Here is a 15759-nt window from a genome sequence, read left to right as displayed (position 1 = left end):
TTCGCCATATTGTTCCGACGCCCGTCTTTCTTCGTACAGGTAGTATACCTTTGCATTTACACTCACCTCATCTGTAAGCGTGACGTGGAGATCTCGGTGCTTCCCCTAGTCGCGTCAATTTGTTTCCTCGTTCGGTCGCATCCGTACAATGTACACGAGAAAGTGAACGATGCGCTGGTATTTCATGTCTGATTACTTACGGCGGAATGCGTTTGATTGCGGTAGAAATTCATTCATATACCGAAAAATTGCGTCTCTTTTTCGTTACGCGAATCTTTTCTTCTAGAAATCGTTGATGTCACTCAATTTAAAAGTAGGGTCAGCTAAGATCGACCGATCCGAGGTGGGAGATCGAGCTAGGTCAGTATCACACCGAGTGAAATTTGATCATAAAAATTTACGAATGGTTCAGACCGCATCTGTTACGTGTGTTTTCGAAGGTTTTCTATAATTCCGTCGTCAAATTACGCCGTCTCCGAATCCCGAAGGGCGGCCTACCTTGGCGAAAGAAGTCAAATAGAGTCGTTACCTATGAGATAGTCTAATAGCAGACAAATTGTCGGCACGACCGGCATTATAGTTGCGATTCGATACCGAGTGCCGTCCACGCGCAGGTGAAACTTTAGTGATCCTTGGCAAAGGTCGCTCCCGCACGAGTTCGAAGAAAGTATACCGATAAAGTGCACCAGGAAGTGGATAGCTCGGCGTAATAATCGTTGCCGAAGGTGCTCGCTTCGATTCCACAGCTCATTCGAACACGGATGTCCAAAGTATAACTGACCTTTTATTCCCAATATTTGATGAGTCTTACTGCTCAATTATTGGTATTGAAGGCGTAATTGGAGCTTTGCATTGATTTTATATTTACGCCGTCATTCGCGCGCGTCCAAGTCGTAGATCCGTAATAAAAATCTCATGGGATGTTCCGGACTACTCTTTCCGCACCGTCGTCGTCGTATCGATAATACATGATTGACGGTAAATACTTCTGGTAATCGATGGGAATTGCTCAATCAATTCCACACCCATGACTACTAATTGCTATTCACTATTCACCAGAGACGCAATGACGCAATATGTTGAATTGCGATAAACGGAGTGCAGCTGATTTTGCATGGCTAGTCGTCGATTTCAACGAAATTTACCGCACGCCATTCAGTTATTTCTTCTATTTTCGATGCGCCACATCAGTTGGTTTAATTCGTGATTAAATGACCAGAAAAATGAAATATCATCGAGACGCAATAACGCAGGAATTCTGTCAGACGAGTCCCGAATCAAGGCCACCGATGAGTTAGGTGAATAATAATCGGGACTTCGATTTTCGGTATATGTATATCACATTTACGAATATCCCTCGAAATCTCCGGGGTCAAGGATCAACCGATCGTCAAACTGGGTGAATAATTGTTACGCAACTGATGTAAGTTTGAAAGACCAGTAAATTCCGTTTACGAAAACCCTGCAATATATTTTATTGTGTAACTTGGGCGAGTTTGCTCGGCTATTCACAGGCGAGAGGGGGCAGCGTTGACCCCACCGAGTGCGAACGTATCGTTCTTCGGGAACGTCGCCTGAAAATTAAGCGTTGTCCATTCTGCCCCGGGAACCGTTTCGCCCCGCTCTTCCCTGTCCATATTAGAAAAGATGTGCTGAATGTTGGTCACCGTTTATTACCGCAGTAACGGTAGCAGCTTGCTGGACGAACAAACTTTCTTCGCTGGTTATCGTTTACCAGATATGCCTGGGCATACGTGTCGTATACGTGTGGTATACCTATACCTACGTACCTTTCACTGGTAGCGGTAGACTCACCGTGCGAGAGCTGGCCCAGGTCATCAACTCGTTCTGCACGGCGATAGTTCGCTATTATAACACGTAAGAGTATTCCCATCGGCCATCGTAATGTAATACATATATAGCAGCTGAGATACATTTGAATTTTCGTATCGTATCGCATCGCCTGAATTGATCCGTCGCAATGTACCGATGTTCACCTGCACAGGTATTTCACCGAGATGAAGACTGGACGGCCAGAATTTCCGGAACTAGAAGATCAACTTCCTGAAATCCCCCTATAATTATTTTTATGAAAAATGTCCGTTACGTCTGACATCCCACCAAGTCTCAGTCCGTAATATGAACGATTTCAGATTCATCCAACGGAAAGTGTTGTTATGTCGAGTTGATGGAATGGTGAATAAAAAGCAACAAATATGGCGACAGATCCGAACGATCGTCAATTTTGTGAACTACTGCGTCAGAGATTATTGTTTATTTATTTATATCTATTTTTTTAATACCGATCAACTTTGATAATTTCGATCTGACGCTTGATATTCGTAAGATTAATTTATTTATGCACGAGGTGTAACGGTGTATTCAATAATTTAATGATATGAGAGTAAATTGATTCAAACTGATATGAAATTGTAGTTTCTCTGATTTGAATTCATCAGTTATATAAGTTAATCAACTTTCGGGGAAATATTCGAATAATTTCGTGTGATTTCTAATTGCTGGTATGCCTCGGTAGACTTTTAGGTTTTTTTCTTTCGGCTCGGGTATTTTTCCGGCTTTTACCGAGCACCGCGATAATTGCATGGTATAAGAGCTGCTCCGTTCCTTTACCACGCAATTTACGATTCCATTGCAGCATTGTAATCTGGAGCAAGACGCCGCGTCACCGACTGCGAACGTTCAGGAGTCGGACGTTCTCCCAGCTGCAGCCGATTAGTTTAGTAAATTGGCCGAACGTAAACCTGCAGGAATACAGGGTTTCAGGAGTTGAAATTTTCGAGCAACAATAAGGTCTGTGGCCGTGGTGTAAGTTTATCGCACGAATCTTTCACCGTTCGCGATCGTTGTCGAATCATTTTATGAGATCGTTAGAACGGATGAGAGATGGGAACGACGAGATGTCTGCGGAATGTAATTATAGCGATATACGTCGATGCATTAATGCGAATGGATAATTTATCTGGAAACCTGGTATAAAATCATCGGATAAAATCCTTGATCGATCGATTAAATTGAGCTTGTTCGCGGCACATAAGATCTGGACCATCGTCATTGCCGAAAAAAATATCAATTCTTCAATCAAGGTTAACGTGACAGCGTAGGTTGTTGTAGCAATTTGGCATATTAGCTGGAATTTACCGAGTATGAAAAAACATTTTCGAGAAACAGCTTACAAGGTCGCTGGAGTCCCTGGGGGCTAACCGCTGTGCTTTCTCAACTTGTAAAACTAATAATATTGACGAACGATCGTCGCGAGCAAAAACCACGACGTACTGGAAAAAAAACGTCATTCGACTATAATTTATCCCTATCGCCACAGATTGCTATACGATCACGGGTGACCCGAGACATGACACAATTTCTCGCATCATTTTCATGGTGACGGTTCAGTCGTCCTCCTCAAAGTACCTGCCATAAATACGAAATTCAGAACTCTGACCTTCCAGAGATTAGAGGAGTAATAAAATACTTTGCCGACCGAGACGTATCGCAGTGTCGGGAGGCAAGTTTATAAAGATTACTCGGAAATTTCTGACGCTTGAAGAGAACAAGTGCTGCGTCTCTACGATTAGTTACACGATTAAAAGTGCTCATCATTGACGATAGGAGAGCACGAAAACTCGCAGGTCAAGAAGCCGATATAACCGGAAAAAAAAAACACACGCACACAAGCGACACCTCCGTAAGATTATTGTTCGGACTTGGAAATCTAAAGAAATGCGTAATCCCGGTAATTATTCACCTCGATGAACTGACTTGAACGTGTTGCCGGATCAAATTTTCATGCGAACAACTGAGTTCAAACGAACGTAAACGATGAGCAGTTTCGGATTTCTTTGAACAGAAGCACTCCATTATCCTCCTTGAGAAGAGTTTCGAAAGAAACTTCCTTCCCGACGAGGAGAAATTGAATAATGTAACTTTATGATGGTATAATACGCGTAATTCGAAGCAATTTGCGAGGGGATTTTCTAAAGATTCACCCGTTTTATTCGCAAGTAATCGCACGGGGTTCCCCGCAATACAGGCGTAATGGCTAATGATAAAGTTTACTTTGGGTCAGGGTTCACGTCACAGGGGTAAAAGATCCTTCCGAAAGATCACGACGATGGTGCACCTTCCGCAGCTATTTCGAAACGGACTTTTTTTCTCAGCGAGAAACTGTTTTTGCGCTAGTGTCGGGTTGATACCTGTAATGGCTAAATTACAAACTTTCTTTTCCCCTCAATTTAGGTTGCGCAACACCGATATTTTATCCATCTGCAGACTATCATACTTTCCGATGATCGCAAGGACATTTGGAACAACATATTCGGAGATGTCTTCCATACATCGGATGCAGCCTAGGTCATGAGATGAGGAATTTGAAACGAACCATAACTGCGGTCTTCTCTGCTTCCAGTCATTCGTCGCGAAGAAAGTCCGCCGAAATTCACGGAGGATTATGTTCGGCCTTCTATAACAGATAAATCAGGCAGCCTTGGCTCACAATCAGTCGAGTTATTTACGACCATCGATTTTCAATTCCAACAATATTACAGCGTGGGCGCTCAAAAATGATGATTGAACTTTTAGCCGGTATTCAGGATTTAGAAATTCTTGTCCGACGAACGAACGTTATGCTCTGAGGATGGTGTTCGTGCCGAAAAGTAATCCAGGGTCACGCTAATACGACTAACTGTATTCTAACTGTTTTTATTTTCATCGCCACGTGGTTATCAAGGCAAAAGCAGCGACTCCTTTCGAAGTCCGTAAAGTTCGTTCGCATTGTGCCTGTTGAAATCATGTCTCTCGGGTCGGGTCAAGTCCGGCCGGGTCAGGTTGAGTGAGGTTGCCGTAACACGGCGATACCGTCCTCGTTCCATGCATCCTGCTCTACATTTTCTTACTCAGGAACCGCAATCTCCACAGGCCAAGACCCACAAAACAAGTAGCGTGAGTCCGGATCGAGGATATACTCGTCGTGTCGCATATGCGATCGTCGCAACAAAAGCTGGAGAATTTTACGTCCGATTGTCAGAATAGTCCGTCAAACTGCATGGTTGAATGAGAGAATCCAACGAGGATGATACCAAAAATGTTGGAAATAAAATTACATCGATACCGTGACATCTGGCAGAAAGGTGCGCTTACGTCAGCGGACCCGATGAATCGAGCCACTTTAAACTCGACGTTGTTGAGATCACAGACCTGACCTGATACACGCAGGTACGTGTATAATGACATACGTGCGTTCGTACGCGAGTACAGCTGTCCATGTAGCTCAAACCTCCCATTTAAGGTAATCCTAAAAACGCTACAGACTCCACTTTGCTTTCGACTCGGGAGGCATTGTAGGTACCCGGTATACGAGATGTACACCTACCGCGAAAGAAGCGTGAGACAAAGAGGCTGCACCTTGCGCGAGTTAATTTTGTTCCAGTATTCGATACCCTCGTTTCGTGAAAGTGAATGAGCTACGGTCGATATTATTACCCGTCGAAACGGAAAGCGATACTCGTCATTTATATTTTTCATCGCATAATGTAGGATAAACCTTGAGGAAGAATGCTCGTGGGATTTCGCGCCGACCTCAATACTGACCTTTTCGTATCCTTCTCGACCGAAACGGTACTCTTAACGCAGGATAAAAAAATGTAAAAAGTGCGGCGAAGGCCCTATCCCTGTTGTTCATATATCGCGGTAGTTTTTTTCCAACTTTTTTCTCCTTTCTTCCTCCGGTCCACTTCCACATCTTACGGTGTAAACCACCACCACCACTCTGGCGCATATTCTTCATGATCTCTTTACTCCGGTATACTCGGCGCCAAAAATTCATCAACTCAATTCCCAGCGTCTGCGCAACCTCGCGATTTCCAACCGTGCGCTCCCAGGACGTACTGTGACACCCGGTGCTCGGCAGCCGAGAATCGGTAGGTAATAATTGGCGAAAACTGCAGAGGTGAGGGTAAGAGTGCAGCCAAGGATTACGACGCGAGAACCGATCGTACGGTCAAGCGAAAGTACGCCCGAGGCCCCGAGGAGGCTTCTCTGGATCCGCGAGATGTATCTTCGATCCCGCGCGAACGTACCCGCGCACCGACATCCTACGTACGTAATATATAATACGCGTACCTTCGTCGACGAACAAATTCAATGTACTCATCGAAAGACGTAGGATACCGATGTATAAATGCTCAAAATTAGAAATAGATGTGGACGATCGACGCGATACACCGACCTCACCCACGACCTGGCCACACCTCAACCTTCTCCCGTAGTTTTCGCTCGGGTTTCAACAGAACTCGATTTCCAGTTCGAAAATTGATTCACGTGAGGCTTCGAGATCCTCCGACGACTGGATCTCGAGTTATTACCGCGTTAGCGTAGTCAACCGCAGAGTGTTAATTATTATCTAGAATTGCGGTTATCGTTCACTCCACAGAGTTGCAAATGGTAATTTAGTACCTACGATTTTCATACTCTTTTGCCAACCACGTGTTCTAATTGTGTAACGCAGTGCAGAGAATTTGACTTTGTTGCTCGAGGGTTGAATTCTCGTCACGCGCCACTGGTGAAAATTAACTCAACGTTATTCGATCGACGATGAACCGCACCATCCTCAGCTCCTGCGAAATACGTACGAAGCGTCGCGTCTGAGAAGAAAACCGTCGAGACCGTCGACGACCTTGATTCCGAGTTGAAATGTGGAGCCGAAAGATACAGGGAATTTATTTTGGTACAGCTGCAGTATCGTCATTTTCAACGGTACCCTTTCTCCGGTGTGTCGGATGACGTCACGCAATATTCAATATTTGACTTTCTAACGTCGGCCGCGGTTCTAAAGACGACAAAAATAATTCACACCTTTAACAATCGGGCACAGACTAACCGATGCAGATCGACGGCATCGTGTACACGCGTTTCAGCGAATGAAAAAAAACCTGTGCAAGAGGTCCCGGCGAATTCGAAAATAATTTTCGACGATGCGAGAAACCCAACACCGTAACACGGACGAACGTTTCCAGCTCATCAACACCGGATATTGTATACGCGAGAAAGTTTCGTACCGTGCGGCGGTTCATTCGATCGGTCGGTTAATCGAGACTATTCGACGTTCATCCGTTGAATCCTCGTCCCCTCGCAGTGAAATCGTGAGTGAAAATACGAACTTTAGGGCAAACCCGCCGCTCATCCCGGGTTGCCGCCGCACATCGATTGACCGGGAATGTGTTCGGTGGCCCCGCGGTACCACCGTGCCGGTAAAATAACTACTACTCCACCTTGTTGCAATGGACCGTAATGGTTACTGCGCCATTACGTAATATGCATATCGTTGGAAAGATGTGTTTTCTGCAACTTCGGGTCATAACGTAGGCCGCAAAACTACATATAATCATTCCGCTGCAGTCTACATGTACACCGTATTAGCATCACGCAACGATTCCTGGCAAACTGTGCAGGTAGTACCGCCGTTTACAACGTGCGGTACAACCGTACCGCCGTTTGCATGGATACAAAAAAAAGTACACATCTGCTGCACCGTTTCTTCTGCGGTGATTATTGCAGCTAAACACACGGAAGCAACGCATCGAGGATGGCTACAATGCTGACGGTTCGAGTATTTCTCTTCCTGATGGTAGCAACCCTTCTCTTTTCTACCCGTGACTGGAATATTGCACGTTTCTCGTTCATAAAGCTGTTACAGGCAGACGCGCGAATACTCACGCTCTGGACTAGATGATTGTATGCGACGTACGCCGGCTCATCTTCCACGTAATTCGCTTTCGATCAGGAAGTGAATAGTTGGCACAGTAGCTGTAAGGCCTTCCCAAAGTTTACGAACCGGCGAAGTGGCGACCGACTCGAGTCGATATCCCCGCCGGGACGAATGACCATAACTTGAAACTGGAAATGATTTTCCAACATTCCGTCGGTCGTGCCGATCGGAAGATTCTCCGCGCGATCGCTGAATTTCCTCGCCGAATAAAATCGCTAAAATTTTCCCTCGATCCTTCATTTTTATGCATCGCAGGAAATATTCAAATCTGAAAACAGAGTCGTGTCTTTTTTTTTCTCCCATATAAATCCTCGGCACTCGACGTATCTGACCGCCAATCTCCTTACCGTTGTCTTCTGATCGTGCCGCCAGCGAGGACCGCTTTTGGATGAATACCGTCCGTGCATCACCGGTAGCTACGAAGCGCCAACTTTCTCGATGAAAACGTGAAATTTTTCGGGATGTTTCACGGTCAGAGGTAATCTCAGTATTGTCATAGACGCACTTCAGTTGTGGTAATCGCTCGATATGGAGATGGACCCATTGAATGAATTCTCACTGCAGAGGCTCCGACAAGAGAGAAGGGCGACAGACTTGGCGACCCAATTTCCGTGGACTTGTTACTTTAAAACCGCGATCGTTGGCGATCATGTGGCCGTCTCGAATCTCAGCGACGGTGTCCAGCCCGGGCGGTATAGACCACCGGCGAGTGACGGTAACAACCTTTTCAAATTTCGCTTTTTCGTGACCCAAATGATTGTCGCGCTTCTCTTCAAAGCTGTTCCAATTGTCGATTCGAATGAACAAAAAATGACGAATAAAACAACAAATGAAAAACCTTTATCGGAAAATTTCATCAGCGGTCCACCTGAGGACTCGGCTACCCGTTATCGACTGCGTCTAGCTATATACGTCTGTGTATTCGCACACCTGCACCGCGAAGGAACAACTTTTAAAGTGTCGAAGCTCGGATGATTTGAGACCCAAAGACCAAGGTTACTATCAACGAGTCAGTTTTGTCGCCGTTTCGTTGCTGCATGGCAATAAAAAAAACCAATTAACATTCATTGATTAACATTACCATTTTCGGATGGCCTAATCGATGAGTTGGAAGGAGTATTTAGTACCTATACATTAAAATAAGCATGCGGTCGTATCTTTGCAGCTTACTCGCTACGAGCGTGATTGCGATGCTTTAACGAAAAATTTAATCGATGAGGAAGACAGAAATGTAACCGGGTCGAGAATCAAATTCTACACCACTTTGTCTTGACGAATTTAGATAGACCGTTTCAAGATCACTGGGCTACGGTAGATTCACAAATTAGAAAGAAAAATAAAGTGGAATGTCTAATCACCGAAGACTGGCCTGATACCGCGTCAAAGGTAACGCGGTACGTGTATGTAGCAATGATCTTGGAGAAAGTCAAACTTGCAAATGAGGCTACAATGGGATGCAACTGTCAACAGTAGGTAGTGTTCGCCGAGAAACAACAGTTTCTGTGTCTCCCTCGAAAGAAACTGGATTCCATCAATATTTACTTACCGGCTCTGGATATCCATTTCAATAATAAGCCCAAAGCTCATAACTGCGAAAGAAAAAATATCAGGCGGACGACAATTGAAACCAACTCCATCCGTAAGCTACGTACGTACGTACGCGGTGACAAAACTCTAAAGACTCGAGGTAATTGCACTCGTGAGATTTTCGAAGCGCTTTGCGTGAGTATAGGTATGACATCCGTGTATGGAACTGATGAAATCGCTCCCTATTTCAGTTGGGTCACGTGCAGAATTAGCGACAGTTAATTTCTTTTGATAATTATTAATTATAATTTCGCTGAAGAGCGAGCGTCTTGCGTGCCTCGTTGTTATCTTATTGTGCGCGGCGTACAGAGTCAGGCATACATAGACGCGTTGCGTGCGATTCCGTCGCCAGTTGCGTAGTTCAAGCTCCGTGTTACGCTGGTAATGAAACGATTGAGGAATAATTTTTTTCTTTTTTTCATTTAATTTCTTCTTCTAAATTGCCTCGGAAAAAAGAGAGAGGTAATGAGGATAAAAATTTTGACGCGGAAGCGAACTTATGTCGGTTGGAACAGATAAGCGGGTTTGAGTTTCTCCGATTCGAAGATGAGCACAGTTTTATTCGACATTAATACGACGTGAACTTTACCGAAATATCAAAGGATGTGGGTTTTGGATTTGTATCAACGCCGATCGTTTCGTCGCGATATAAAAGAGAAATTAAAACATTTCGGAACTTTTTTATTTTACTTTAATTGGAGTCTGGCACAGTAATACCTATACTTATGCCTGGTACAGAAAAATTGTCTATCCACGGCACACGGATGATTTCAATGACGATAAATATGGTAATGACGAACCGAAAGTATCAGTTTTCGGACTAATACTTTTTTCTTCCGACACCGTCGAGAGATGAATAGTTAATTATACATTCATAATCGCTACATAGATGAATATCACAAATGTTACACAGCGCCGAGATGACTTTAACGTGTAGAATACCCGTTAGTGACCGTTCAGTGTCGAATATCGTTTGTTATTTTATTCGCACATATTTGCAATGCCGTATACGGCTGTCGAATTTTCATTTTCAAAGCTGGAAATGACTCTAAATTTTCGCAATTTTGTAACTCGGACCGATTTCACGCCTGTCTTATTCAGCATTCATATTTCTTCTCTCTGTATTTCAATCCTCGTACGCTGTCTACGGTATGTGAAGCATTTTAATTTTAATTATTATGATAATTTAATACCAAGAAAGCGAAAAAGTTCCCACTTGCTGCACGGGAGCGAGAGATCGCCATACACGAATGGTACAATGGGGAAACGAGTTTTACTCGACCCAGGTACACTTCCGGTGACGACACAGTGGTGAGTGAGCCAGCCCATCGTTGCGCACACCTCGTTCGGTCCGACTTCGTACTCCATACGTGAGTTTCATTCCGTATAAAAATATCTAGAAAAAAAGCAACGAAGAAAGGAAAAAACTCACGGGATGCAAAACGATATGAAATCGAATCCTACGGGGGGAATTTATTCAATCGATTGAACGTTCCCCGTTACGTTCTTAATAAAGTTGTCGCTGCTTCAATTTTCGTTGTCGTTACTCCTCCTCGAATTTGAATGTTTTTTTCTATTCTCACGAGGTTCACCGGTATAACGAGCGACGAGTTTAGATGTTTCCTAATACAACGAAATTATCTGTTTATTTTTTTTCACTTCTATCCGGGTGAGAGTTTCATATTGGCGCAAGATATTTTTATGGTATAATCGTCTAAATATTTTACTGACATCTGATGGAGTTATACTTGAAGAAAAAAAAAATAGTAGGATACACTGTAGAAATTAGGTAACCATTTCGACGACGATCACCGTTACCTTGAAAAACTCACCGACTACATGGATGACCAGAAATAATTCGTAAGATGATTACCACAGGTGATGAAAAAAATTTCATCTCGTACCCTCGTTTTCAACTCCCCGAGCGTCACCAACATCGATTATCTGCAGCCGAGAGTTGCGTGAAACCAGGTCAAATACCAGCAGAAATTGGTGTGATTTCCCTATACCCGGTGAAGACGCCCGTTTCACCTTTGATATTAAGCTCATCCTTTCTACGGAACTAAATAGTCAGAATTTCATTGTTGTTTCGTATTTTTAACTCGTCGGCCATTTTATCAAATGGAATCTGGAGCGTTGAACTCTCCGAGAGTTCGGTTCCTCTTGCCCAAAGATATCTTTTCATTATCATACGGATGGGTAGCAAATTTTTCAAACGACTCGCGTAAGAAATATTATGGATATGTTTCGGGATATACTTGGTGCCTCTATAAAATTCATACTCGTGGCAAAATTCGTTCGCACCGCTGACGTTCTTTCCGTTCGCGGCATTTACGTAGAATTAATTATGAAGCAAAACGTAGCGGCGTCGAGTTAACTTGGTTAATTAGGTCCGTTACTTTTAGAAGTTACGCGATGGCGGACTTTTCACCAAATATACATACGTATACAATATCAGAAGGTAGAAAGTACCCACGGCTAAGTCGAATTATTCGTCCCAATGAAAATTACCTATACCGGCATTCGTAATACGCGATGTAACGATTTGAGGGGACGGCAATCGTCACGAAGCAAACGTTAAAATAACTACATCGAACCTCTCGACGACCAAATGTTACCCAACGTAATGTTTTATAAATTCATACCACAACAAGTAAGATTTAACTTCACGGTCTTGTTGTTATTCTGATATTAAACTCGCTTCAATTTCGTGCCTGCACCGTGTCACGTGGTTCGAGTCGAAATCTGGGGGGGTATTTCGTCATTCGTCGTTTCAAATTAATTCAAGTGTAACGAGCAAACCTTTGATCCTCAACCGGTGGCACAGATTCTCAGCTCGGCGATCTTCCCCTCTTCGACGCATTTGTCCACCTGATGTACGATTAGAATCGGAGCCGATCTGCCCACTGGAATGCACCTCGAAAACGAAAAGTACGCGTAGAGGAAAGACAACGAGTCAATGTTTGGAGACCTCGTAAATCGATTCCCAAAATTGATGAAATCCCAATAGCGAAAGAGTCAGGATCGGGTCGGGTATGGAATACGCGTCGCTGTTTTCAAACCAATCGCACGTTCGAATTGATGGAAAAACGCGGTCAACTTCATCATCAAGGACCATTAATTATGTCGATGTCGCAACTCCAGACGCAACGAGTACCATTGCTGTGGGAGATCTCCGGTGCAGCCTTCTTTCAACTGCAATTCTTCGCGTCGTCGTATAACCAACCTGGAAGAACCAAGTTTCACGTTTCGTATACTCACTATTATGCGACGGCATTGTACAGTCATAAGACGGCAGCTAAACACCTGGAGAAAATTTACCGTAGAGGTCTAGGACAGTCTCGGCGAACAGCCGACTGTGCGTCTTCTGCAGAGGATTCGATAACATGAAATTCGATTCCAACAACACCTCTCAGCTCATGAATTTCGCAATGAAAAAGATTAGTCGATAATTAGGAAATTATTCGAACAAAGATAATAATTTTCTGATATTGCCGCGGCGATTCGGTCTCAGTAATACCATCGCGACGCGCCCCGGGGCGCCCGAAGAAGGAGGCGACGTAGGAGACGAAGAGGAGGGCCGCGATCGCCTCCTTGTAGAAATACTCTCACTCTAGAGAGGGCCGCGTAGCTTCTTCGGGGGGGAAAGGAGCCTCCGAATGCCCCCCACATCCTCAAGGGGGTATAAAGGTGGCGCAGGCTCATCCACAGAGTCACAGAAAGAGGCGGCATCGCAGAAGCCGACATGAATCCATTGATCGCGGTAAGGAATTACGACCATAACTAAAACAGCCCTCGTTCCAACGGGATAATAATAATAACGATAATAATAATAATAACAACAGTAATAGTCGTTGGAATTACGTATAACGAAGCCCCCGCGCGTTGAAAAAGTGAAAGAATAATTACGAATAAACGAACACCGCTTGCATAAATTAAATCGATGAGAAACAAGAAGGATTCTACGATATTCTATAATATTTGAGTGTGCGCAAAGATGAAAATCGAAGAGTCCGAATGCAACGCGAATATTGTTGCCCCATTTTTATCGAAAAATGGAAAAAAGATAAATGATAGAAAAGAAAACGCTGCAGTTTTTGTTCCCATAGTGTGCGATCGTTGTAACGGTTGACCGAAACGAGGATTATCGCGTTGAAGGATTTATGAAATATAGTATTCGCGTACGTCTATAAATTCGCTTGATGCGCACGCGACGAAAACGGGAAAATGAGACAGTGAATTTCCTTTCGACCGATGTAACTGAGGAGACTCTTCGAGATTTTTCGCACGACCGTCGTTGCGGCGAGAATGTACAACCCTCGATCACTCGAAGACTAATCTTTTTATCTCTGTTACAGTGTATGTTCGTGGCCCTGGCCGGGGTTGCTCTAGCCGAGCCCCCAGTATCCTCGGGATACAGTTACAGCAGCCCAAGCATCGGGGGAGGCGGTGGTTATTCCCTCGGCGGAGGAGGTGGATACTCCTTCGGCGGAGGCGGAGGTGGCGGTTACTCCCACGGAGGCGGAGGTGGCGGTGGCGGTGGTTACACTCAAGTCAGTACCGGCTACCAAACGAACGAAGGTGCTTCCGTCGACGGAGCCCTCCTCGAACAGATCCGTCAGATCCTCCTGAAGGAAGAACTCCAGTCTCAGCAGAGCGGAGGCTTCGGCGGAAGCGGATACGCTCCAAGTTCCAGCTATGGCGCTCCCTCTCCCCAATACGGAGTCCCCAGCCCCCAATACGGAGTACCGAGCTACCAGACTCGCGTCGTTGGTGTCGATCTTGAGGGCATCAGACAGGCCATCCAGGTTGCCCAGTTCAATCAGATCAGCCACGGACCCAGCTTCGGGGGATACCCAAGCGGGCCAAGCTCTGGCTATGGTGCGCCAAGCAAACCAAGCGGCAGCTACGGATCCCCGTACTAGATAAAATTCACCAAACTAATGAAACTTATCGTTAGCTAACATCAGGCCTGGCAACGATCGACTTTACAACCCTGGGCGAAACATCCAAGAGCGATGATCGAGAGTCTATTTTTTCACCATCTTCGATCATTGAGGGTGATCATCCGCACCGACAACGAAGGAAGATTGTATCTTCAAGGTCTGCCTTGCTGAAGATTGAACAGTCGTAGCTTCATCAGGGCAGATAGTGGAGAAGTTCGCGAATCATCGATCTTGGTTTTTTCAACGGTACATCGTTGCGGAACATCACTTTGAAAAATATAAAAATATCAACACCGAAAGTCGATTCGAACTAAGGAGGAAAAAAAAAGAATAAGGAAAAAATACGTTGCCGGATGAAGAATTAACGTAGGAAAATTCAACTATTCTTACCGACGAGAATACAAATACGAAAGATCACCTGATTAAATATATATTTAAAAATGCAAGAATTAAAAAGAACGACCGAATCGGGTCTCGTCATTTCGCGCCTTAAAAAAGCGCGCTGTAAATACAGCGGAAGTTGTGAAGTAATGCTGTTTGGGTGATAGATTCTTCTGGGCATTCCAAAACTATCTGTACCAAATTATTTTATTTTTATTTTTTTCATTATTATATTGATTTTTTGGTACAAGATGAACGACATACGGAAAATACTTGAATCTAACCCAAACGCAAACACACACCCATAACACTCTTTCACACACACACGTAGACACGGACACGCAAACACTGCACACTCATGAGAAGTACACGCGAGTGCGATATGTTTTTTTATACCTTATGTAATAACTCTCTCTGTCTTTCTCTCTACTATTATACGCATTTTTTATACTTGTATAAAGGCTTTTTTTGTAGAAAAAATAAAAAAAAAAATACGTCGCCACCGTTAAATCCCCGAGAATTTTCATTTTCGACTCTGTTCCAGAGTTTTGGATGTTCCCACATTCGGTTATTCCCACCCCGAATCGGAATATCCGTATAATGTGACGATATCACGTCATCGGTTGATATATTCACATCCCGATCCTTGTTGCTTTTTTTACGAGTACGTATAAGCTCGCATTTTTTTCAAAGATCGCCTTTCTCCTTTCACTTGTGACTGACCAATGAGCTCTCTCGTTGCCTGCAGGCACGATATTCACCAATCTTGTAATTTGAGTTCGAACATAAAATACCTTCTTGCGTCAAGTATAAATGTAGGTACACCGTGTAGAAATTTATTCAATGCGTCTACGTGTAGGTACGCCGTTCGAACAGTTGTGTAGGTATCACGGATCGATATCTTCTCTCTTATCTGGCAACCGACGACGTACAATGTCCTTCCGAGTGACTTTCATCTGTTCGCGAGTCACCGCGTGAGCATTTAAACTTTTGCGCTGACGATCGACGATATTCCACTCCCACGGATGTAGAACAGAGAAAGAAAGAGCTTTCCAACGGTACGTC

The 15759-nt window shown here is 44.2% G+C and overlaps 1 protein-coding gene and 2 long non-coding RNA genes across 3 annotated transcripts; all 3 read left to right on the top strand.

Moving 5' to 3' along the window:
- Nucleotides 1-79: 79 nt before the first annotated feature.
- Nucleotides 80-2527, top strand: LOC125499746. The gene is made up of 3 exons (XR_007276729.1): nt 80-1423; nt 1515-1878; nt 2006-2527. It is a non-coding gene; the product is annotated as an uncharacterized LOC125499746 (long non-coding RNA).
- A 3893-nt stretch (nt 2528-6420) lies between these two features.
- LOC125499745 lies at nt 6421-8059 on the top strand. The gene is made up of 2 exons (XR_007276728.1): nt 6421-7615; nt 7700-8059. It is a non-coding gene; the product is annotated as an uncharacterized LOC125499745 (long non-coding RNA).
- Nucleotides 8060-12979: 4920 nt separating this feature from the next.
- LOC105693359 (glycine-rich cell wall structural protein 1.8) lies at nt 12980-15204 on the top strand. The gene is made up of 2 exons (XM_012413206.4): nt 12980-13130; nt 13726-15204. The coding sequence occupies exons 1-2, from the start codon at nt 13113-13115 to the stop codon at nt 14290-14292; spliced, it is 585 nt and encodes a 194-aa protein (XP_012268629.1). The 5' UTR covers nt 12980-13112; the 3' UTR covers nt 14293-15204.
- The last annotated feature ends 555 nt before the right edge of the window (nt 15205-15759 follow it).

The sequence above is a fragment of the Athalia rosae genome, chromosome 1 (assembly GCF_917208135.1).
Source record: "Athalia rosae chromosome 1, iyAthRosa1.1, whole genome shotgun sequence".
Classification (NCBI taxonomy): Eukaryota; Metazoa; Arthropoda; class Insecta; order Hymenoptera; family Athaliidae; genus Athalia; species Athalia rosae.
Note: the sequence above shows the minus strand (reverse complement) of the source record. Positions and strands in the feature narration are given on the sequence as shown.